This window comes from Squalius cephalus (assembly GCF_949319135.1).
Source record: "Squalius cephalus genome assembly, chromosome: 25".
Classification (NCBI taxonomy): domain Eukaryota; kingdom Metazoa; phylum Chordata; class Actinopteri; order Cypriniformes; family Leuciscidae; genus Squalius; species Squalius cephalus.
In genome coordinates, this window is record NC_137146.1 from 26,925,889 (window position 1) to 26,952,224 (window position 26,336).

The following is a 26,336-nucleotide window of genomic DNA, read 5'->3' on the forward strand; positions in this document are numbered from 1 at the left end:
GCGTTCCAATGAATGGATGATTCGGTTTGCGTGTAGACTCTGTGTTTCATAGCAGTTAGTAGCCATTTCTGTCTTGAACGCCCTTTATGTGCTGTCAAATGTGTCGACATAACCGCAGAACAGATTTGAAAGATTCCTCCATGTATTCTTGTCCAAATGTAAGCGTGGAGGCGTGGCTTTATAGACGTCGCGTTGCGTTGTCTGCGTCAACATGTCGGGAAGCGCTCTTATAAGAGTTTTATCTTATCTAAGCAGAACATCACAGTTTCTACAATCGAGTAAGACGAACTATGTGAATATAAGAAGACCATTCACTGCCAAGCTGCAAGGTAGCACCTGTATTTTAATCCGACCATTATCCCGCTAGTAGTGTAACAGACGCGCGCGCGCGCGTGACACATCAATTGGTTGCGATCATCATCATCATACCTTCAGGAACATTTTAGTGCTCTAAATGAATTTTACAATAGTTTACTTCATCATGATACTGCTTTATTTTATGCTGTGAATAGATGTATGCACACCAGTTTGTTTACTTCATGAACACGATACAACACTTGGTTTGTTGTAATGTAATTGTTCTGCACTCCTGCGTGTTTATGTTGTAGTGGCACGTGTACGCGCACCTATATAACTCCTGTATTTAAAAAGAAAAACTAAAGTAAATGGTAAACAATCCTAAAATATTGTCCTTGCTTACAACTGATTTCTTAAAGGATCAACAAGTTAACTTTTAACCCACTGGCCCTTTGTCAAGCCAGATAACGTATGATTCCGGTCTTTTGTTAATCATATAATCAAGCTGAACGTTGATCCAGGGATCAGCACTCCTTTTGTGATGAATAAAACAGAATTATGTAGTTGTAATATATATATTTTTATTTGTACTGAATTTTCAGAATACAATTAATTACCTGACTCATTGATTGTTAATAATCATGCAAACTCATTTCCCCATACAGGTGAAGGTCAGATCAGACCACTAGATGGCGTTAAAGTCTTAGATCTGACAAGGTATGTGTATCCATATCATGTTATGAGTGGCAACTAAATAAAATACAAAAATTACACTCCTGGTCAAAAAAAAAAATGAGCCAAGCCCCAAAATGGTAAAACACTAAGCTTTTAATTGTCATAGCTAAATTTAAGCAAATGCACTGCTACATCAAAGACAGAATGAAGTTTTTGGCAGAATGTATGAAGTTTGATTCAGAGTGGTTCAGCAGAGTTGTGTGTGAGTGATGAATCTCAATGAAATAGGATTTGCATGATGATACTTCAGAGCGTTGTCTGAAAATCTGCTGACAGATATAATAATAAATGCATCTCTACCACAGTAAAAGCATGGAGGAAGAGAGTTTCTAGCTGCTTCTTCTCTGGGAAAAGTCATTTAATGCTTTGGAGCAGAATGGCTTGCTTTCCCTCTATTGAAAAGTGGTTATCTAATGAGGAATGATCAGATGTTTTTTTTTTTTTTACATGACAATGCTCATGCCCACAAAGACAACCAAGATGTGGCTTGAGAACAAGTCAGGTAGTGTTTTGGCCTGATCAGAGTCCAGATTTGAACCCTATAGTGAATATTTGATCTCACATTAAACTCAGACTGACTGGGAGACAATTAACATTGAGTGGAACAACACTGACTCTTCTTCCCCTGTAAAAAGCTGTCTGCAAGTTTACCAACATGGCTTAAACATTTAAGGAAAGGTTTAAAGCGAAGTTACTTCATCTACTGTATTTGTGCAATTGTTGCTAATTTCCTGACCAGTGATTTGTGATTAAAATTGTTAGTACCATTTAAATCAAGAAATATTTTGCCATTATTGGCTTGGCACATCTTTATTTTTATTAATTTTTTGCCCCTGGAGTGTAAGCTCTTTATATGCTCGTAAAGGTTTAATATTAAACACTATCATTATGATGTTCAATGCAGAGTTCTGGCTGGACCTTTTGCTACTATGATATTAGGAGATTTGGGAGCAGAAGTGATCAAAGTTGAGCGACCAGGTGAGGTTTCTGTAAATGGGAATTCTTTTAAATGAGAGATATTGGTTGAATTTTAGTTTAAAGGGATAGTTCACTTTGAAATTAAATTTTGGTAGAGGTAAAAACGATATAAATACTGTTCGTTTTCTCACACAAACCGCTCGTTTCGTGTCTTAGGCCATCAATGTGTACTTACGATGGGGAATTGTTTAATTTGGACTTCTCTGTGCATGCTCTTTGAGACAGTGACCATAGACCTGCATTATATGACTGACAGACAAGAACGGTTTGACCTAAAAATATCAAAATTGAAACTACTGCGGAAGCAAAGACACCTACATCTTGGATGCCCTTAAGGTAAGCTAAAACATACCAAAATTTAATTTCAAAAGTGAACTATCCCTTTAAGAAAATGTTGACATCATTTCAATGGTTGGGTTTATCCCGAAAATAGAAATTCTACCATTATTTCCTCACTGTCATGTCTTCCTTTTTTTTTTTTTTACATTTTAAAGAATTTCCCTGCCACTGTTTTCAATATAATGAAATTGAATTAGGACTGGGACTTTCAAGCTCAAAAAAAGTTTTTCTTGCTCATATTAAAGTAATATATGACCAAGCATGCCTCTAGAGCGAATATTTTGAGGTGGGTAATCCTGTTTCCATGTTAAACGGCTGCACTATAGTGACACTTATCATATTAATCACGTCACGTTGCCAGTTCCTGTAAAAATGAGTCTGAGTTTAGATCTAAACAGTGTCTGACTGCAGTGAACAATGAAGTCTAGTGAACTGTATTGAGATGTGAATGTGTGACAGGCTCCGGGGACGACACGAGAGCCTGGGGCCCTCCGTTCGTGGGTGAAGAGAGCGCTTATTTTCTGAGTGTGAACAGGAACAAAAAGGTATTTTTGTTGAGTTTTGATTTTATGAACAATTCATTTCAAAGAACCTGTTCAAAAACTGATTCAGTGATTCTTTTACCTCATGGCATGGTTCCTTACACAATTGCTTGGCATATGATCTAAAATATTACAGAAAAGCCATATTGTTAAGTTTTATTAAAAGGGGGGTTTGTTCTTAATGTCAGAGTTCGGTTTTTGACCATAATTCAGCGCATTAAAGAGCATTTAGAAACTAATTTGCATTAAACAATATTAATTATTTTTAGGTCTGTGAAAAGATTAATCACATCCAAAATAAAAGTTTGTGTTTACATAAAATATGTGTGTGTGTACTGTGTATAATACACACACATGCATGTACATAATTAAGAAATATTTGCATGTATATATATATTTTATTTTATTTTATATATATATATTATATATATATATATATATATATATATATATATATATTTTTTTTTTTATATATATATATTTATATATATATATAGTATATATAAATATTTTAATTAGGGCTGTCAAACGATTAATCGCGATTAATCACATCCAAAATAAAAGTTTGTTTTTACATAATACATGTGTGTGTACGGTGTATAATTATTTTCTATATATAAATACACACACATGCATGTATATATTTAAGAAATATTTGCATGTATATACTGTGTATATATATTTATATTATATATAATTTATATTATATATAAATATTTTACATATAAATAACACATTTTTCTTAAATATATACATGCATGTGTGTGTATTTATATGTACAAAATAATTATACACAGTTTAATGTATGTAAACAAACTTTTATTTTGGATGCGATTAATCACGATTAATCTTTTCATATAGGCTAACACCAAAAGAAGGTTTTTTTCTTTATATCAGGTTTTTAAAACTCTTAGGATCATGATTTCTGCCGTTATAACTGTGCTCCCCTCATTCATCTGTCTTGCAGAGCATTGCTGTTAATCTGAAAGATCCAAAGGGGACCAAACTTGTAACTGAGGTAAAAGTTCATAACACATTAAATAACGTTTGGCTTAAACACCTAGTCTGTCACACTTTATTCTCTCTCTCTCTCTTTTGTCAGCTTGCCAAAGTCTGTGATGTTCTGGTGGAGAATTACTTGCCCGGGAAGCTGAGTGAGATGGGACTCGGGTACGAGGAGTTGAGTGAGGAAGCCCCTCGGCTCATCTATTGCTCCATTACAGGTGACGATATTCACTGTAGGCAAAGGCTCCCAGATATAAGCCATTACCACAATGTCTGCTGGAATTATGACAAAGCTGCTTGTTTTCACATTTTTAATACTGTACTAAATACTGGAATTCAGAAAGTCCCCCTGTGGTGAAAATCCAGTTTTTAATGTAGTTTATGTGTCTATGTGGTGTTTTTATTGTGCTTTAAGACAAACCATGTGTAACTTCATAAGTCGACAGCATTGCTGAGTATTTCCTCCTTAAAACTGCAGTGAACCAAAGACAGTCTCAAAAACACGCTTTGAAATCGCTGGTGTTTCTGACGTCACAAACTACCTTGTAACCAATCAGATCAACGTGTGATCGTCAACCAGTGGATCTCTGAGCTGAGTGAGTGAGTGGAGGCGGGGCTCATTTGCATATTCATAGAACCGCGTATACTAAATGAAGAAAGGGTGTAGAGTTACATTCAAGCTATTTTAAGGCATGAAGAATTTTTTCAAAGAAAAAAAGTTTAAATATGTAGTTTTGGTGATCAAAGATGAGTTTTAAGGGATAAAATTATTGACTACAGGGGGACTTTAAAGGAGCCGCGGGTTAAAAATGGGCCATTTTAGACAGAAATGTAGGTTGAAAATAATAGTTTTTCCACATATATATTTGTTTTGTTTTTTTCTTTGTGCAATTTTTTTTTAGAAATAACAATTTAAACCTCAAGAAACTAATAAGAAAATGTCATGACCCCTTTAAAAAAACACACCCAAAACACCCTAGCAACAGCATAGGAACGCCCTGGCAACCGCCCACAACACAGAAGCAAATATAAAATCTTGTTCCAATTAAAATCTATCAAGGTGTGGTCACATTAGCAGTGAAATTCTAAAATTAAATTAAATTAAATTCTTAAATTTTGTGGGCAAAAAAGGTTAATTGGCAAGAGTGTAGCAATTGTGTGAGCAGTTTCATACAGTCACTCTCAAACTAAGCACAAGCAGCTTTCTTTTAATGAATGCAAAAAATTCAACTGACCAACTTGCATTGAGAAATCTTTCACCCTCATGCGAAATCTGTGTGGATTCCAATTGAAATGGGATTTTTGCCCAATAAAATAGGCAGAACAGCTGTAAATATCACTCGTTCTGTACGTTTATAAAGGTTTTAGATGCATTTGTAGTATTTTCTCTTTTACTATGTATTCGCCCCATTACATGAATGAACAGAGTTGTGTGTTTGTAGAATTGGAGGAAGACAGCGGGAACAAAAAGCTGATGTGTTCTTCATCACGTTTACATCTCAGTACTGTAGACACGCCTTTGGGGATTCTAAATCTGGCCTGCGTTTAATCCATAAACCCTAATGTTTTCAGCTGTATGGCCCTTATGAAAAGGCTAATTTACTTTACTGTCTGATTTTTTTTTTAATCACACTCATAAAGGAAGCCACTCTTTACTTGAAAATTGTTCTGTAGCCACACTAATCTGAAGCGGATGGGCATTGTCACCACGCTGGCTGCTCTGGTGATTGGTTTCACGTGTCAGGCACCCATAAATCCTGCAGTCGACTCGCACTTGATAAGGAAATGGAAATCAGCATTTCTGCAGCCGGTTACACATCTCTCAGTGTGCGCTGCCTTTCATAAACCCTCGTCAGGGCTGTAAAAAGACGCCCGTTTTGCTCAAACTGCCATGCGTTTTTTTTTAACTTTTGTATGTATATAATATTTTTTACTACAAGATGCATCTGGATTTAATACTGTTTTAGAACTACTGAGAAATGTCTGCTTTTGTTTAAATGAAAACCTGAAGTAGTAAAGTAAAATTACAACATCTATCCACACGCAAAAAATTCAAACCCATCAAAGAAGTTCAGCAAACGGTAGTCTGATGTTTGCATTGCTCATACATTTCATGCAAGTTGTTACATCGTGTCAACACTTCAGTGGCATCTCTTGTGGTTGACGATGAAGTGAACTCAAAGACTGCATTTTTTCTCAGCTGTTCTCTGTAAGATCGCAAATCACAGCCAAATTCCCATGTCTCGCGCCGCTTATAAAGACCTGGAGGCGTAACCCACAAGACCGCATTAAATTGTGGATGCTGGACAGTTAAATTGGAGTGATTTACTGTGCTCATCCTGTATCGTTTAATTTTCCCCTTCTGAAAGGATTTTTCACTTTCTTCTCGAGTGTAAAATCAGTCTGGAATGCTTAGTTTCAACAAGTGCAGTTTGATTTATCAGACTCAAATGTTCACTTGACAGGGATTTTCAGGACAAGCCTCTTTAGTTGATTGTCGTCATCGTGCCTTCTGTGTGTTTCGCTGACTCTTAAACCTGTGGATGTCAGTATTAAAGATGATGATACCATTTAAACGTATCTATGAAATAGAGTAAAAGTCTTCCACTCGTATCCATTCCCCAGAGAATTCCTGGAACCATAATCTCCAACTCTATCAAATTAGATCAAATTAAATCCAAAGTGATCATTTCCATCTCAATTAGATTTAGGCAAAACTTAATTTGTTCTATATTTAATGTAATAGATATGGTAGATATGATTTTCATGGTTTTATCAAACTGAAGCCATGTCTGTTTGACAAAACATTGGGACATTACTTTTTGTAAAAATAAGAACATAACTGTGAACATCTGTCTTAACTTGTGTTGACCCAAGGTTAAAAATGTGTAATGCCGCATTACTTAAGACAGTAAAGACCATAATGCGATGTTCCTTGGGGAGATAAACTAATAGTTATTAGAGAACTATAACATGAAATTAACATAGCATGAAGAGTAGCTATTTTAAAACACAGTTCATTTCCTTATTCTGGAGCTCCGTTTTTATTTAATACTGCATTTTAGTTTGAGACGTTGTTTTTTATTTAATGTTTTGTATTTTTAGGGGATTTTTATGGTACTAAATTGTATTTATGCAGTTGTTATAATTCACGTTTTGAGCATATCCCTGAAAATGAAATTTCCGACAAAATCCAAAATCTGTCTTGAATGCTTTGTAGCTCAGACTCAAGTTTGATCTTTTTTTAAAAAAAGATACTTTATTAAAGATTAAGAAACAAATTATTGCTGAAGTGAAAGAAAGTGAACAAAGTTATTGAAGTTTAACTTTATTGTTTTTAAAAAAATGTACAAAAATACTATTTAATTGTTTTTATATGAAATATATATATTTTCAAAACATGTTTTACTATAAAACTGTGAGAAAATCAAAGCCATAAATCTAAACAAGTTAAGTTCCACATTTGAGGTTGATATCTCAAAAAATGAGCTTTCAGTAAGATTTTGTTTGGCTGCAGTACCAAACGTTTCCACTAGATGAAATTAGTTTCCCATTCATTTCCAATGCGGTCAAGGAGGTCAAGTGTGACTATTTATTTCATGACCATTTAACTTTTTGGAATCATGTCCATGATTTTTTTTTTTTTTGTGTTCACATTGAAAGTGCCAAATCCTTTACCAAATTGTAGTACCATTCTGAAGAAGTAAAAAAATTCACCAAAAAAACAACAACACGTAATTTATTTATCTAATGACAGAAGAACACCAGGGGCCGTATTCACAAAGCATTTTATTTTACCACTAGGAGTACTCCTAAATCGCACTAAAAGATTTTAGCTAGGAGTTTTCTCTTAAAAGTTATTCACAACACCTTTCAGACCTACTCTTAGTAAAGAAAAATGACAACTCCTAAACTAAGAGTGAGTCTTCGTTGCTATGGATGACGTCATTACTCATGCACAAGCTCGACTGAAGTGACCACCTTGATTGGCTGATGATTGTAACGCGGGAATGATTCCAAACACCTCCCCTACGATGATGAGTGACAGGTCTGAGAATGCGTGCGCTACACAAGTAGTGCGAAGGACGGAAGATGATGAATAACTGAATAAATAGCCTAAATGAATAAAGAGCAAGGCAAAACAAATAGCCTAGTAGCCTAATGAAACATATGGATTGATGCAATATCTTTGCAACATTATTGAATTAATCTGTCACTATATGCCTCTGCCTACGTTTGCAAAGAGAAGAACATTTTAATTTGATTCACAATGAAACAATTAGTTTACATGCAATGAGTAGCCTAGTTTTGGTTGTTGTTGGTGGCATTATTGCATCCCTAGTTATGCCTACAATGCAAAATTGTTCCTCGCGATTGGAAGCTCCTGTAGCCGCCGATACGCATTTCAAAACATTGCAACGTGAAATGCCACAAAAAGCGGTTTGTGAATAGGTCTTAGTGAGTTAGGAGTCCTCTCGACTTCTTTTAAGCTGTCCCAGGCTTATGTGCTACTTTTAGGGCTAAAATGCTTCGTGAATTACTCTTAGTCAAAAAAATTAGGAGTCCTAAAGTTAGGAGTGACACGCCCATTATTTTTAGGAGTTGCTCCTAAATTCGCCAGTTAGGAGCTACTTTTAGCCTTAAAATTCTTTGTGAATACGGCCCCAGAGGGTTAAAATGGTGTCCAGCTCACTGTCAACAAGCTGTCAACACTGTCGAGTTTCCTCAACTGTAATAATCAAAACAATACAACAATGTACTTATTTTTAGCCCCTAAAGCGTAATAATGTGCATTTAACCCTGCTTTTGCATTGTCACCTTTATTTAAAAAAAGGGAATATTTCATAGAATTTAGAAAACAATCTCATAATTTAATAATTTAAAATAATTATTACTCAAAATGACTGCATTTGTCAAGCTCAAGACCAAGCTATTATTTCTAAATTATATATGAAGAGTTCAGATGCAAAAGCCTCTAAGTGCCATCTGAAATTTTCTTCTAGAATGATCATTTTTATCAAACTCGTATATTTAAGTTCAATAATTTCACTTAAATGGCAATGAAAATGACCTATTAGTTGTCATTTAAGTGAAATTACTGAACTTAAATATACAAGCTTTATAAAAATGATCATTCTAGAAGAAAATTTCAGATGGCACTTAGAGGCTTTTGCATCTGAACTCTTCATATATTTGTGTGGATTGATATGTATATGTTGCTGTGCTTGTTAGATTGGGAATGTTGGATTCAGCATTAGAGGTCTGGTGTGGCCCTCTTGTTGAAGCCTTTAAATCTTTGCTTTAAGAAAATATCATTACCAGTCTCCTGCCCCACCACATGAACTGTGATTAATTAGACACCCCAATCAGGAATAAGGGAAGCCATTCATTTAAGGCTGGTTTGTATCTCACATGCTGTAGCAGTTCTGCAGTCTTGTCCAATTTAATTGTAATGGGCCTTGCAGTGTCATGTTGTCAGTTGATTTATTGACATCCTTCGGTTTGTTGCTTCAGTCCTGAGGGGGCAAAATTGTGGCCCAGTAGCAATTTGGGAGTCACCCATTTTTTTATTTTGGCCCGATTTCATCAGGAAACGGCACTGCATAACCTATACATTGTGATTGCTCATGCAAATCCCTTAGGAGGCTTTAAAACCATGACTTGGCAGACTAGAAATGTCTTTGATATGAGACATAATTCGCCTTGTGCTACAAAAAAAAAAAAACATACATGGGAGATTAATCAGATGCTGACCTCAGCATTGTCAGGAACCACAGTATTTGCCAAAGCTGGCGTAACGATGACCAAATTTAGACCTGAGAGTGTTTGTTTTTTTGCTATGAAGTTTTCTTCCTGCAGAGTTAAAGTATTCGGTGTGCTCATTGAATTCTTGAAATACTCTTCCTTTCGTCAACAATATTAACATTTGTGTTTTTGGACGACTTGAGTTTCTGAGTCATTTGGGTTTTTGGATGCGCCAGTAGAACATTATGCTTTGATTTGAATGTCTTGTACACACTGTCTCTGAATTATTATTATTTTTTTACATTGTCTAAAGCCAGTTGACAAAACAGTGTTTGGATTTTCTCATCTGGCTTCTCTTATTTAATGCCAAGTCACCCTTTTATTTTCTATTAATTCCACTTTTTAAGCAAAACCAGTCTTTCCTTTAAACCATAATGTCTATAAGTATATTCAACAAAATGGTAAACACATCACTCGGCATGTGAGCAACAAACGGAAACAACGGAATACCCTTCAGATGTATTCAGTTTTTCCATGAACTGTATAACAAAAAGGTGGTTTTAATTTCACACTGTTTTTATCAAGAGTACATCATGTCTATTATTGTCCATGCAGATAGGGAATGAACATTTTAGGGCGAGACACGCACTGTCTAGTCTGGTTAACGTGGAATAATCAGGTTCGGTTACACTGATGCGTATGGAGAACATGGACCACAGACTCCTGTTCCTCTGGAGATGTTTGAGGTCTCAATGGCGCACGGCGCTCCACAGAAGCGACAAAGCTCCCTGTTTCCTTTTATTATTGGTGTTTAATTTCTTTCCAGCATATTAAAGTGGATTAAGTGGCGTCTGAGAACGCGAGTTATTTTCAGCATGTGTCCTTCATTAGATGGGCCCCCACACACAAATGTGTTGAGGTTTGGCATCGGATGCCTTTCACATTGTGTCAAAGCTGGCGGTGAGAAACCTGGGCTGTTTGATGAGTTAATCCAGCACTACTACTAGTTAATGCTGATTTAAAATGTGTTATGAATTCTCTTAGAAACCAGTTTTCTAATTTTGCTGAATAATTGCTAAAATACATATCGTCATTATAGTTTTGCTTTCTCATTAAAGTAATTGGGCAACAGGAAGCGTTGTTCCTTTGAAAGCAATGTTTGGTTTCATAATTTGCTTTATCTGAAGATTAAAAAAAATAATTCCTTTTATAGTTTCTAAATGTCGCAATGAAACATATCACCAATACTTTTCTTCCATTTTGTGACATACATTCCATTGGAACAGATTATTGAAATAAGAAAATGTGGGACTGGGATTTGTTTCAATGCATCAGTTGTTGGATTTTGATTTGTGGGCGGAGTTTGATGTATGCAAGCTTGCAGGGGCGGGGTTTAAGCGGACTAAATGATTGGATAAGTCGTTTCACTGGAAGATCAGAGTAATTTTTAGTAAAAAATTGAGCTAAAAAAACATGCCCAATAAAGGAAAGGTTGAGGATTTAAGTCCAGTAGTTTATTGGGGGAAATTCAAAATCATAATCCAAATAACAGGCAGAAGGTCAAAAGACCCCAGGGCAAACAATCCAGATAGCAACAGAGTCCAAGACACAGACAAACAGGGAAATCCAGGGAAACAGGCAGAAGATTGAGACTATAGCACGGGAACAGGATAAAGTGCTCAGAAATGCAATGTGACACTGTAAGGCTGGAAGCTTGCGCTGCCATTGTAAACCAATAATCGGAACAAAAAGCAGTTGAAGTTTGACATGCATAATTCAGTTATTTATCTATCCAATATAATTAATCTGACTCTGACATTAAAGTTGTTGTTATTCTTCCTATTGAGGTGTAAACGACTCTGTCTCTCCAGACAGAACCATCATGTGCCTGAGTGTCCCAACAGTCCTCAGTCAGCATACTGATCAATCCCTTGCACTAGATAGGCATTAGCATACTGTGATGATGACGGCCATTGTGCCATGTTTAATTCACATGTATACTTTTAAAGGGATTTCTAAAGTACAAGGGCAGTAAAGAGTTTTACACACATTTCCTCAGACCTACCACACCTAACAAGACTTCGCAATGAGTGACTGAGGGTACGTTTACACGACAACGATATACTTAAAACTGAGAAGTTTTTCCTTTCCTTTGTCAAAACGATCCCCATTCACACAGATCTGCGAAAACGACTAAAAACCCTGTTTTCTGCTGCCAGGCCATTAGATGGCGATGAAACACTGTAGACTGAACACGTAATACGCATGTGCATGACGCCATCGTCTACGGAGATTCATGTTTTTGTTGTTTACACAGAGACAATTTTCAAAAACTTGCACTTTGAAACCAGTTTTCAAAACTTTGCGTTTTCAGGCACTTAAAACGCCTATTACGATCCGTCTAGGTTAAATCGAAAAGAAATAAACATGACTCCCACGCCCAGTCGTCAGACCAAATGATAAACCAATGAGTCCAAAATTCAAGAGAAACTATAAACTTTTTATTAAGATAAAGAAGATAAGCATATAAGTAAAATTTTGTATTTCCAGAGTAACATAAACCAGTGGGTGTATAATCTGGTTTAGGGCAGGTCAACCCTACAAAACACAGTCACTAAAAAGAAAAGACATAACAGAATCTAAATCAGGTACAATAATGATCTGACGGCTGGAGAGGAGACGGCTGAAGTGCAACCGTTTTTTAGTTGAAAACGGTGTCGTGTAAACAGACCCTGAATAAACAGGGCTTTAACAAGGGTAATGGAAAACAGGTGGCAGTAATCAGAAATGTAGTTCATGATGGAATGGCAAAGGACTAGGAAGTGCCCTCTGGTGGAAATCAAGGGCACTCCAGCTGGTGGATGTAACCGATTAATAACATCTATTTAGTAGTATTAAATATGGTGAATTTTCAGTTTATGCCAACTTTAAAGATAAAGTGCGTAATTTCTGCGAACAGAATGGCAAAAATTAGGACTGTTTTCATACAAGTTTCACAAGCACTCTCCCCTTCTGCCATTGGTCAGATAAAAAGATAACCCCACCCCAAAATCATGCCATTGGTTGAGCTGTTGCTGGGCAGGGCTGGACAGGATTCTCAAACAAGCAGAGCAATGTTTTGTCAGCATCAGTGTTTATACTTTTCAGAGGATCCGAGACCCTAAATATAATTTACAATGTGCTAAAACGGCAACAGAGCTCTGGCATTTTTCAAAATTTTTTTTTTAGAAAATGTACAAATTCCTGTTCTCAGAATTCTGTTAATATTGGTGTGGTTATGCCTGGCAGAAAGGGTAATTATGGAGATGTTTGTTCTTAGTTTACATGTGTTCCAAATATCTTTGCGCCCCTTTTTGTGGTGGTTGTAACATCACTGTAGTAAAAGAGACGTTATGAATGTAGTGTGCTATAAAAAAGGGTATTACATCTGAAGTTCTGTGATGGTATAATGACACACCTCAACATTTTGGCTGCAAATAAATGATAACGATTTTTATTTTTGTAATATAAACTGTATTTTTGTCTGACGTGAATTCAAAAGCACAACTATACAGTGAATGGTTGAATCATTTTCTCTCTCTTTTTTTTTTGTTTTAGGAAGTGCAGGCCCACTGTTAGATCTATACAATGATAACTTTCTCTTGGAAACACATTTTATAGATGGACATCTAATATAACTGAATTTTTTATTTCTGAAGACAATGTTAACAGTGCTTGTATAAAACTCACTGCCACAGGTGTGAGTGGCGGCCTGGGCAAGAGATTTAACCCTCTGAGGTCTGAGCTGTTTTCTGGGCCCTGGAGGTGTTCTGACATGCTCTGACATTTCTGGTTATTTCTGTTACTTGTGACATTTTCATGGCTAAAGTCTAATTACACTGTATTCAGCACAAACTCTGCTACAATAATATATCAACAGCATGTATGTAAAAGTTTGTAGTTTTGAGATAATGACATTTATGCGTGGTTTGTGAAAATACAAAAAAAAATTCTCACTGAAATAAGGCCATGAAACCCCTACTGATTATTTCTTCACAAGACTTTTGAAAATTGTATGACGTAGCCTAGAATATTTGCTGCAAAACTATGTGAAAATCACCCTGACTTCTCATTCAGAGAAGACAATATATTGATTTAAAATTTTTACGACGTGTTTTGTGTGAATAAGCCTTATGCGAAGGGGCGGATTACCTCATTAATATGTAAGGCTTTTCTCACCTGAGAAAGACAAAGAACCTCCCTAATGGCCCTATTAGGAGCTTATCAGGGCCCATCATTCTGAGCAACCTTGCACAATACTGTAAATGAGGAGATTTAAAAAAGAATGGCTTTTAAATTGTTTGGATTTATTTACACAACATAATCCAAATAGACACAACAAATGGCAAAAAAGCACTTATTGAAAGACAGAGACCTTTGTGCCATTCCTAAAAACATTGTACATACCTTCAATTTCCAAGGTGTTTGATTTTCACTTTACCATGTTCATGTTCCAGAGACTCATGTGAATGTTGAAGTCGGTAGGACTCATCTGGGCCCTGAAAAAAAAGTGAACATACTGATACCAAGAGAAAGGTCTGCACGATTTTGGAAATAAATATTAGATTTTTCTGGTTAAAATTGCTTTTTAAAGTTCACAAAATACACACACACACACACACACACACACACACACACACACACACACAAATGTTTCCAACAATATATAGTAAATGAACACCAGGTTTGTTGTGCCTTGTAGGCATAGGCTATGCGCAGTGCTGGGTAAAATAATAATAAAAATATTTCAGTAACAACCAAGCTAGAGAAAAATATATTGATTATCATGTTACTTCAAATGTTTCCATTCGTTATGATGATATGAAATTAGATAACAGTAAAAACATGAAGCCGTTTGGTGTGTTTTGCTTTTCAAATTTTCAAATGATACATTCAAACGCGATCGCGCTGCAAAATCTGATACATTCAAACGCGATCGCGCTCAAATATAAAACATTATGGTTACCATATACATATCTACGTTTGACCAGATAGCCACAAACACAGTAGGCCTAACAGTAAACACGGGTCTAAATATTATAATATTCCTCATATATCTAGCAACAGTTCAACTGCAACGTGACATTTATGCAACAATAACAAACATGTAAGAATTTCTTACCTTAAATCTTTCTTGTTTTCAAATTGCGTTCTTCTTCTTCTGAGGTAGCCTAAATCCAATGTAAGCTCAGGCGCGTCTTTCAAACTCGACGAAAAGTGAAGTGAAGTGTTTTGGTGTTTTGTTGTTGAGGTAACGAGCGCGTTCGCGTTCCATGTGGAGATTTGCATGTGAATATCTTTTGCGCGAGTGGGCGTGGCCAAATTAACTGTAATGAGCAAGCGTTTGAGAAGCTGGACATCTTGTTGGTTTTATACAAATTACTTAAACAGAAAATATTTGTTTTCGTTTTGAACCCGATCATTTAAAAGTACACACTTAAATGTTTATAAAGGTGTATGGCTCATAAATGTGTGACAAGTATTCGCTGAGTTTTGTTTCAGTTTATAGACGTGCTCAAGAAAAAAAAGTTCACCGCGACGGAGAGGCAGAACGCACACCCTGTTTATATTCTTTATTTTACAAAAGCACAATGTTTTGATTTGATTGTAAGTGGACACATACAAAAGTAGAAATATCACAGATTCTTTTTTTATATTTCTTTTTTCTGTATGACCCTAAATGACGGAGTAATTTAAGTTTATAGTGCTACAATGTGGAGAAAATCCAGCAAAACGCGCCGGCGCGTTTGCCGACCTCAGAGGGTTAAAGCGTTGTTTTTGAAGAGTGCGCATGTGCGAACGTGCTCTACTATGTAAGAACGAGCCTATGATTCAATCTGGAAATAAAGCAAAATAACTAAGAAAAATTTTAAATAGTCCTCAGATGTCTAGTCTGTAATTTATATCAAAACATCTAGTGCCCTATGTTACACCCGGCGCAATGCACCGCCAAGCGCGACGCAAGTGTTTTTTGCTAGTTTCAGTCCGACGCAGTTATCATTTTCACGTCCTGCGCCACAACATTTTATGTTTAAATAGCAAATGCATTTGCGCCCATTTGAAACCCTGGTCTAAAGTCAATGGCGCAATATTTTTTTTTGTTATTTAACGAGCGCATTAGTAATGTGCGCCTATAGGCGGGTCCACACACTCGTACACTCTGCTTATTAAACACACAGGGTACACAAACAGCAGTACACAAACATGCCAAATATTAAAAATAAAAGGATTACAATGTAAAAGATTATTATTGTGTACATAAAGATATGGTGGAATCCGGCTTGTCCCGTAGATGTTCTGCTTGCGCACTTTTACCTCGCACACGAGCAGATCCGTTTGCACTCTGGAGACGCGTTCAGCCTTTCCACTATCAAATTCCTCCATGTAAATAGCGAGTCTGCCATGGCACGAGCGGAACTGGCATTTAAAGGGAATGGGAGATGAGACTCTGATTGGTTTAACGCACGTAAATCCTAAAACAAACCCATTACTCATTAAGAGAATAGGGACAACCCTTTTAGACCATGCGCCGGGAGCACCGACCATTTTTCCCGTCGTTTCCCGTCGTTTTTCCCGTCGTAGCAAAAGTGGATTCGGACACGCCATAAGTGAACTTGCGCCGTGCGCTTTAGACCATGCGCTTAGATCGTTAAAATAGGGCCCATAGAGTTAATTCGATCTCAAACAGTTTCATTAAAAGTAGTTATTACTCCACCACGTGCGTGACGTCATAAACCGACGTGGTTGAACGATCACTTTGCGACAGTATGTTTTCGGGAAACAGTCGTGACTAGCAAGTTGATTTCTTCAACGATTTATCGTACTATGGTAGTGAAGCAGCGAGTTACGTCGTTGTACAGGAAACGCACCCCTGATTAGTTTCAGCATGTTGCTAAGCTGTTGCTAAGGTGTTGTCGGTGGTTTCTACGGCATTGAAAGGTGGTTGCTAGGGTATTCTGGGTGATTGTGTACAGAAAAAATACTGAAAAAATTAAATACTGAAAATATAAAAATCTGGTAATTGGCTAACTGTATGTTACCTTACCATAAACAATGAAAAATTCAAAATATTTTAACATCACATGTAATTTAACTGAAAAATATCATCAATATTTGTTTTGCAAGTTTAAACTATGAATTACCATATAGTTTATGGTGAAAACAGTAAAAGAACATCACATATGATATTTTGTATAAATAAATATTCTACCAGTTTGTACATTTTCTGTTATTTAATATTAATTGCATTATTTAAGTGTCATGTGACCTGATGGTGCTTTGTGTGTATGTTTTATGGACAGGCCTCTTATGATGAACTTTTTCTATTTTAACACCTTTATTATTATGGTGGTTATCAGTACATTTGCGTTAAAAGCAGAATCTTTATGCTAAAAAGATTGGCATATTAACAATATATCAGTTGCTGAAATATACAAGAATCCCGTAATAACATTGTTACAATATTTTTTAAGGTGATTTTCTGGCAACCACAAATGGCAGTTTTTTTACTGTAAATTTAAAATATGAATTTTTTTTACTGTGTAGTATAAATGTTTAATAATCAGGGGTGCTCATAAGTGGTGAGCAATTGCACATGTGTGGTAAAAAATAAACGATGTGCAGCAGAAGATGTGGAAGGAAGCCCAACATTTTTGGCATTTTTGGGGACACGTTTACTTACTGGAGTAGGATTTTTCTCCATCTCTGGTAAGATAGCAATCATGATGATAAGTGTGTTCATTAATTATTAGAGGTGGAACGGATCGCAGTTGATCCGTAGGGATCAGGTCCAACGGTTCGGCACGCATGTGATTCACGGATTAACTGCTAAGTTTAACCATCATAGAGTGAAAGTTTATCATTTGGATGTGTTTTGAGAGAGAGAGAGAGAGAGAGAGAGAGAGAGAGACAGAGAGAGAGAGAGAGAGAGAGAGAGAGACAGAGAGAGAGAGAGAGAGAGAGAGAGAGAGAGAGAGAGAGAGAGAGAGAGACAGAGAGAGACGTGTTTCAGACAGCGCTCGAACACCGAATTGATTCCTCTTTTGTGTTTACTTGCGCTTGAACCAACACATACTGTACACCAAAATTATGTCAAAATACCTGTCTCTGCAAGTATTCTCTCGGTTATGTCATAATTGAATAGTTGAGAAAGAAACCGGATGTGTGTCAGAATATTCGTCCATGCATTCAGTCTTAAAGTGACAGCAGCCTAATATTCCTGCATGTTGTGTTAATAAAAAAAAAAACCTTCATCATCATCTACCATGTTCGAGAGAAAAGAAGAGCAGTCCGGAGGAAAGTGATGATGACAACTTGTAGGATAAGTGTGCCGTGTAAAGTGTGCTCTCCATGTGCTCCCTTCAGAACCAGACCAAAAAAAGTTATGTGCACCCCTGTTAATAATAGTGTTTATATATATATATATATAATATACACACTACAATATATACATACTTAAACTTGAGTATGAGCAATAATAATAGCGATGGTTGCCTTAGCAAACTCAACTAATTAAAGCAAAGAGAGAGGGATAATGTTATGAAGTGATACTGGTTTATGAAATGTATTTGCACAAACTCTGACTAGAAGGCATACTAGAGCATGACAGATTTTCCTTAAGCCACCCATACCTCTGCCAAGGAAATAAACACATCCATGGATGTTTACCTCCAGTGAGTCAAAGTCTTAGAACTATGGTGGAGTTCCTAGAACCGAATTAATCTGACTTCTCTGATGATAATAGAAATGTAATCGGGTCTTTGCCCACATTCTCTCTGGACGTGTGTGCTCAGCTGTAGGGATTTCTAAGAGCCGCACACAGGCCCGAATCAAGCCCTACTGGCAACAGAATATGCTGGAGATTGTAGCTCTGACATGCTCATGTTACACAAAACTGTGAGCTGTATGCACATTTCCATCTGATAATCATTCACACACATAATCACTAACAACGTCTGTTAATTTATTCAGGATATGGACAGACGGGCCCAGAGTCACACAAGCCTGGATATGACTCCATTGCGTCTGCGGTGTCTGGTATGATGCACATCACTGGTCCTGAGGTGAGGCCAATGATCTGATGTCCTTAAAGGTGAAGTGTGTCATTTCTAGCATCACAAAGTGCCAAATATTGGTCGAGCAAACAAATACCATCCCAAACCTCAGTATTGATTTTGACATCGAAAAAATGCCACACACTTCGTCTTAAAGAGACCATGTTATGTCTTGATTTAGTTTTTGGGCTCTACTAGAACAGGTTTTCATGCTTAACACATTATTTTTCACATATTCTCCATTGTTGCTGCTCCTCTCTTCCCAGTCTGTTGCCTTGTCCAAATACCCACACTTGCAGTCTTGGCCACTTGAGCGCTCATGTCTTAAAAATGCCAAAGTGCAGTGCCCTTAATGCACACTAAACCCTCACTATCTCGAATACTGCTTCGGAGAGGTATTCGAGGCTTAGCGTATCCCATCATGCATTATGTTCGGGAACTCATGCGCCCCGAAATTGCGAGATGTCGAGAAAAACATTCCACTGTAATTTAAATGAATTAGACACATGTAATTTGTTAGTAAAAACATAAAGTGTTGCACATTTGATTGGTGCAAAGATGAGTCTGGTATGTGTAGGCCTATTTAGTAACTGTTTTTATCACTTAATTAAAAGCATTACTATTTTAAATTTGGGTCTTCTGTTCGTTACATAGCGACTACAGAACGGACATGTAGAAGTTTATTTTAAAATGCAAAGTATTGAAAATATAATAAATAAAAGCTCTGTGAACACTTGCATTTTTTTGCAAGACTATAAGTGTGTCCCATCGAGTAATCAAAAGTTCTACACACACTTGTAGTCTTTATGCCTACTTGCGCTCGGGAGACGCGTTCGGTCTTTCCACTATCAAATTCCGTCATGTAAATAGCGAGTCTGCCATGGTACGAGCGCAACTGGCATTTAAAGGGAATGGGAGATTAGACTCTGATTGGTTTAACGCATGTAAATCCTAAAACACACCCATTACTCATTAAGAGAATAGGGACAACCCTTTTAGACCATGTGCCGGGCGCGCCGACCATTTTTCCCGTCGTTAAACTAGCAAAAGTGGATTCGGACACGCCATAAGTGAACTTGCGCCGTGCGCTTTAGACCATGCGCTTAGATCGTTAAAATAGGGCCCATAGAGTTAATTCGATCTCAAACAGTTTCATTAAAAGTAGTTATTACTCCACCATGTGCGTGACGTCATAAACCGACGTGGTTGAACGATCACTTTGCAACAATATGTTTTCGGGAAACAGTCGTGACTAGCAAGTTGATTTCTTCAACGATTTATCGTACTATGGTAGTGAAGCAGCGAGTTACGTCGTTGTACAGGAAACGCACCCCTGATTAGTTTCAGCATGTTGCTAAGCTGTTGCTAAGGTGTTGTCGGTGGTTTCTATGGCATTGAAAGGTGGTTGCTAGGGTATTCTGGGTGATTGTGTACAGAAATAATACTGAAAAAATGTAATACTGAAAATATAAAAATACTGAAAAAATTAAATACTGAAAATATAAAAATCTGGTAATTGGCTAACTGTATGTTTATTGGTCGAGCAAACAAATACCATCCAAATACCAAAGTATTGAAAATATAATAAATAAAAGCTCTGTGAACACTTGCATTTTTTTGAAAGACTATAAGTGTGTCCCATCGAGTAATCAAAAGTTCTACACACACTTGCAGTCTTTATGCCTACTTGAACACTTGGGCCAAATAGAGGAAATACATCATGCAAGTAGACAAGTGGTCAAGTGTGAAAACCGCAAGTGTGGGTTTTTGTACAAGGCATAACGTCAGTAACAATCTGTTTAGTTCCTGTCTAAATGAAGCCCCTCCTTCTGAAAAGCACACTGTGCTCTGATTGGTAGGCTGCACCAGTGTGTTGTGATTGGTCAACCGCTTTGAGCGTGTTTGGGAAATGTCCCGTCCCTTACCATAACTGTGAGTTTCAACACAATACTAACTTACTCGCCCCTTTATTTTGCGTAAAGGCCCTTTCACACTGAGCGTGACGCGATAAAGCTTAAAAGTAAAATAATTTTTCCTCATGTATGTGTCTCACAGGTTTTCCCATTTGGCTTTAACCTCGTCCGCTGCACAACATACAATGATAAATAAATAAAGTTTGGTACTACACAGAAACCATCATCGAGTGCATGTAATAACTTCTGACTGCGATCTAAAGTGGATTTTGGATAAATAATGGGCAGACGTGCATTATTTGTAGTGTTTTATAATAAACTGAATGCTACTACGGCTTAGCATTTCTCATGAAAGCTTTTCTCATTCTTTATCATTATAAAAATACCCCGAGCCGCATGAAAAACACATACAGAACAAAATCGTCGTAATCATAGATTTATTTGGCTTCATGTGACATCTGTAGACACGTTTCTCTCAGTGGTTTATGTGCAGAACTCAGAACGAGGAAGGTCAGGAGTTATAATCACATAATATGATTGACAGCTCTAGAGCGAATGAGCTCTTTGACTCATAACAGACGCACGGAGGAAAACTGCGCTCTGAGCGTCGCTTCAAGCTCTTCAGATCGCACGATTCAGTGGAAAATGAATAAAAATGATAATCTGTATAAAGAACATGTAAGAATAAATCTGTTCTCAGACACCAGTGATAAAACTCAACATCCGCTGAGAAGACTTTTCTGGAATACTTTTCTTCAGTGTTTACACAGGTTTTTAAAACCGCACCAACCGCAGCGGCTCGTTTAAGCTCAAATCTAATTGGACGGCTCGTTTCATCTTGGAGCAACGGAGAAAAAATCGGCACATTGCTTCATATGGATCTATTGTTTCGATTCAAGAGCATCATCGCGACGGACATTCGCATCGCTTAATCGCTTAGTGTGAAAGATCCTTAAAGGGTTAGTTCACCCAAAAATGAAAATTCTGTCAGTAATTACTCTCCCTCATGTTGTTCCAACCCCGTAAGACTTTCGTTCATCTTCAGAACACAAATTAAGATATTTCTGATGAAATCTGAGAGCTGTCTCACTTCTTCATAGGCTTCTATGGGATCGAAACTTCCCGCCTCTTAAAGTTAGTAAAGACAATGTTTAAAATAGTCCAAGTGACTACAGTGGCTCAACCTTAAGTTTATCAAGCGACGAGAATACTTTTTGTCCGCAACCCCCCCCCCAAAAAATAACGACTTTATTCAACTATTCATTTTCTTATGTGTGTTTCTCTGAGTGAGTTGACGTAGTGTAACAGTGCAGCGCTTCTGGGTTGTACGTCAGAATGTAGGCTCACTATTGGCCGACGCTGGTCATGTGTGTGATGCTCAGAAACAGAACAGAACAGAAACTCTCAGTTGCGGTGTTCATTTCGACTCGGAGTCGGACAATAATGCCCACAGAGCCAGAGAATATATGCTGTATGGACATAGAACAGGTATAGTTTAGTTTAATTATGGTTATAACTTATTTGTCATCTGCTTTTATCCACTAATACAAGCCTGCTGTAGCAAAACCCATCCGAATGATGACCAAAATATACTGACGAGTTCAGTGACGTTTATTGTACATCACACAAAAGATGAGCGTTAGTTTTACTCCAGAGAATCTCTGTAAGAGCTGAATAAACATAGTATAAGAAGTGCGCATTAAAGTCTTATCCATAAACTCTCTCTCTCTCTCTCTCCCTTTCATTATCAACAACATACACAGCGAAGTACACAAAACACTCGTTACAACTAACAGTAAACAAATATACACACCTTTTCAGTGGGTGCTAAATAAACTGGTAAACCTTATATCCGTAAAATGACTCGAAGAGCTGTCATAAAGAGCGCGCTCGCACTTTCATTTCTTCCGTGTCCCGTCACGTTAGGCCTGTTGCTCCGGAGAGTGTAAGCTTGATCACAAACAGTACAGATCCATCCTTGAGTAACAACGGGAGTAAATGAAGACTGCTATGTTCATTCTTACATCCATCAACAACACACCTCAATCGCTTAGGAGACATTCTTGTCTACAGCTGCTCAAGCGTCGAACAATGGCGGACTCTGTGTCCAGCTCACTCAGGGCGGGTCTAGGCTCAAACTGAAGTGTCACTCAACAGTCGTGGGAGGGGCCTGCTCAATTCTACGTCACATTGCGCCGAATCTGAGAACAGCTCATTCTGAGACAGTGCTTATGATTTATTGAGATTGTAAAAAAAAAACACTGGGTGGATTTTTATCATTCTAGGGTGGTTTTGCTCACACACTGCCAACACACATTTATGTTCAAACACCATGTAAAAGTGAATTTTGCATAATAGGTGCCCTTTAAGGTTGAGCCACTGTAGTCACTTGGACTATTTTAAACATTGTCTTTACTAACTTTTCTGGACCGGCAAGTTTCAATAACATGGAAGCCTGTGAAGGAGTGAGACAGCTCTCATCAAAAATATCTTAATTTGTGTTCTGAAGATGAACGAAAGTCTTACGGGGTTGGAACAACATGAGGGAGAGTAATTACTGACATAATTTTCATTTTTGGGTGAACTAACCCTTTAATTCCCACCCCGGAAGAAACTCAAGACTACAATGGAGGCGTTTCAGGGAGTTCAGAAACAGTGACACTGATATAGAGAATAACTCCCACTGGAAGGACTTTGTGTTTTGTAATTTTGCAGAGCTTTTTCATGCTCAAACAGCAACATCACACACTAAAGAAAGTTGAAAATGTAAAAAAGAAAAATAGGCCCTCTTTAAATATTACTCACTATTTTAGGTCATATATCTCCTGTCTATTTAACTGCTTCTTCTTTAAGGATGGGGATCCAGTCAGACCAGGGGTGGCTATGACAGATCTGGCCACTGGTTTGTACGCTCAGGGAGCCGTCATGGCTGCTCTGCTTCAGAGACAGAAGACAGGACGAGGCCTTCATGTAGACTGCAATCTTCTGTCTTCACAGGTAATACAACACTCATTCATTATACAAGTCAAATATAAGGAAGTATTTGATAACATAATTAATAATGCCATTATTAATTTAAGCATTTTTAATAATAACTTTTAAATATGCTTACAAATATTTAACTTGTGCTCAAAAGCTATATATGATTATGAAATGGTTTCTGCAGTCAAATATTCTTGTATAATGACACTAAACTGTATAATTGGGTCTAGTTCCTGGCAACTGATTGCTCTGCGGTCGCTTTATTCTCGCATAATAAAATAAACTCAAATCAATATTTCACCTCCATTAATGACATTATTTTGTAAGTACACTATCAATCAAAAGTTTGGGGTCAGTCAGATTTATTTTTTAAAAGAATTCAAACTTTTATTCAGTAAAGATGCATTCAATTGATCTTAAGTGTCAGTAAATACTTTTACATTGTTACAAAAGATTTCCATATTAAATAAATGCTGTTCTTTTGAACATCCTTTTCATCAAATAATCCTGAAAAAATGCACAGTTTCCACAAAAATATGAAGCAGCACAACTGTTTTCAACATTGATAATAATCATAAATGTTTCTTGAGCAGCAAATCATCATATTAGAGTGATTTCTGAAGGATCATGTGACACTGAAGACTGGAGTAATGATGCTGAAAATTCAGCTTTGATCACAGGAATACATCATTTTACAGTGCTATGCATAAGTTTAGACACCCATACTAAATCTCTAGGTATGGTGAAGGCTATGTGATGATGTGGGGCTATTTTAATTCCAAAGGCCAAGGGAACTTTATCAGGATGCATAGTATCCTAAAAATAAAATAAAATAAAATACTTAAAAATAAAAATCTGCCTGGCTCTATGGGAATTTAACATAGGGGTGTACACACTTATGCACCCTGTATTTTAAGGAAGAACATTTATTAATTTACGATACATTATTCATTCACAAAGAAAATTGGTGTCCTTAAAGGTTGGATTTTTCCAAATTTTTTAAATTAAGGCATTAAGTTCAATTTCCAAAAGATGATTTTTTAATCCTCTTTTTAGTCAACTTTAGCATGGGTGTCTAAACTTATGCATAGCACTGTACAATATATTCACATAGAAAACAGTTATTTTAAATTGTAATAATATTTCAAAATATTACTGTTTTTTCTGTATTTTTTTATCAAACATGTGTAGCCTTGGTGAGCACAAAATACTTTCAGACCTTAATCTTTTGAATGGTAACTAACCAGGGATAATGTAATAATGTATAGTAATGTCAGTCAGGATTGGATTTTTTTTATTTCTTTTTTTTTTTTTTTGGCATTTGCACAAAAGCTTAATGAGTTTCCATAAATTCAATAAAACATAATAAAATATTTTCCTGAATGAGAAATGTATATAGAAGCAGACATGCTTGGCACATAGAAGAAGAAAAGATTGAAAGCCTCTTTAACATGATGCAGTCATTTTCTGACACCTGAGAGTAGAAATGAATTGCAGATATAGAACATCAGTTCACTTTCATGCTTTTAAACTGACAGTTCAATAACACTGACTACATTTGATGTATTTAATACTTCATAAAATATCTATATGATGAAATATTCAGCCCTTAGAAGTATCGCTTATTCAGATTTCAGGACTGTTGTTATTGTCTCTTGCCCAATGCATGAAATTAACTTTTTAAATTGAACCAGACCACTCTTTTTTTTGTGTGTGTGTGTCTTTAGCCTGAAAGAATGCAGTTCCCTGGAAGTGAGTTTAACCTGACCCATTCAGTACTCCAGAGAAAACATGGACGTATTACTTTACAGTATAAATAAATCAGCTCTCCATAACGGCATAAGCGTATAAACCAATCGTGGTCCCTACTAGACTTCAGCATGCGCTGTTTAATTTTCCGTGATGGCTTGATAGTTTTGACTTTGTGGTTTTTGTCATACTTTTGCCTCAAATATGTTTTAATGTTTGTACTGTATGTATGCCTTACAATTTTTCACCTTAAATATCGTTTTAGTGTAAAATATACAACTTTCACGGCTTTTAAGTAAAGTTCAAGTGAAGTTTCCAATTCATGTGGTCACTTTAAACTTGGACTTCAACATTCTTTTAAGGATGAAAGTTTTTTTTTGTTGTTTTTTTTCTTTATATAAGGGGTGACTCAGCTCAATTTGTCCCTGTCGTAAGTAATGCTGGTTTGGTAGGCACGTTAAAAGCTAATTCATAAGTATTAAATGTATTGTAAGTAGCAGTAGGCTTTCCTGTCATGCCACGGTGTACTTCATGAACAAATCAGTTTTTGAGAGCGTTGAATACCTGTCCATGCGTGAGGAAATAGCACACCGTTCACAAATGTGATTGTGAATAATTTGCGCCTGCCATTTTCCCTTTCCTCTTTGAATGAGCGACTTCAAAAAAACTTTTATGCCACGGCTCGTCTGCCCGTCCTGCTAGGAAATGCAAGATTACAAGGGATCTAAATAGCAGCTCTCGCACAGAAGACGTCAGCACCGCAAGCAGCCGGTCGAGACGCCAAGAGTTTAGCATCATGGGAATCAATGGAGTGTGAGACGCTAAGTTTACATGTTCATGAGTGTGTGTGTGGCTGTGTGCTGACGTTGATGTTCAACAGACTTCACCGCTCGTTACGGCCAGGATAAATCTGAGGGAAGACATTGGTTCACTTGGTGAATGTTTTATATTCCCTTCTT

General features: G+C 36.8%; 1 protein-coding gene across 2 annotated transcripts in view; it reads left to right on the plus strand.

Annotated features, from left to right (window-relative positions):
• The first annotated feature begins 137 nt into the window (after nt 1-137).
• sugct (succinyl-CoA:glutarate-CoA transferase) overlaps nt 138-26,336 on the plus strand; it is a 158,487-nt gene continuing 132,288 nt past the window's right edge. Inside the window, exons 1-8 of one of the 2 annotated variants that reach the window (XM_079863448.1) lie at nt 138-329; nt 963-1,014; nt 1,937-2,010; nt 2,809-2,894; nt 3,859-3,909; nt 3,994-4,114; nt 18,651-18,742; nt 23,500-23,643. In XM_079863448.1, coding sequence (XP_079719574.1) covers nt 212-329; nt 963-1,014; nt 1,937-2,010; nt 2,809-2,894; nt 3,859-3,909; nt 3,994-4,114; nt 18,651-18,742; nt 23,500-23,643 — 738 coding nt within the window. In that variant the 5' untranslated portion in view covers nt 138-211. The remainder of the gene's footprint in view (nt 330-962; nt 1,015-1,936; nt 2,011-2,808; nt 2,895-3,858; nt 3,910-3,993; nt 4,115-18,650; nt 18,743-23,499; nt 23,644-26,336) is intronic. The other variant, XM_079863447.1, reaches the window with a different exon arrangement.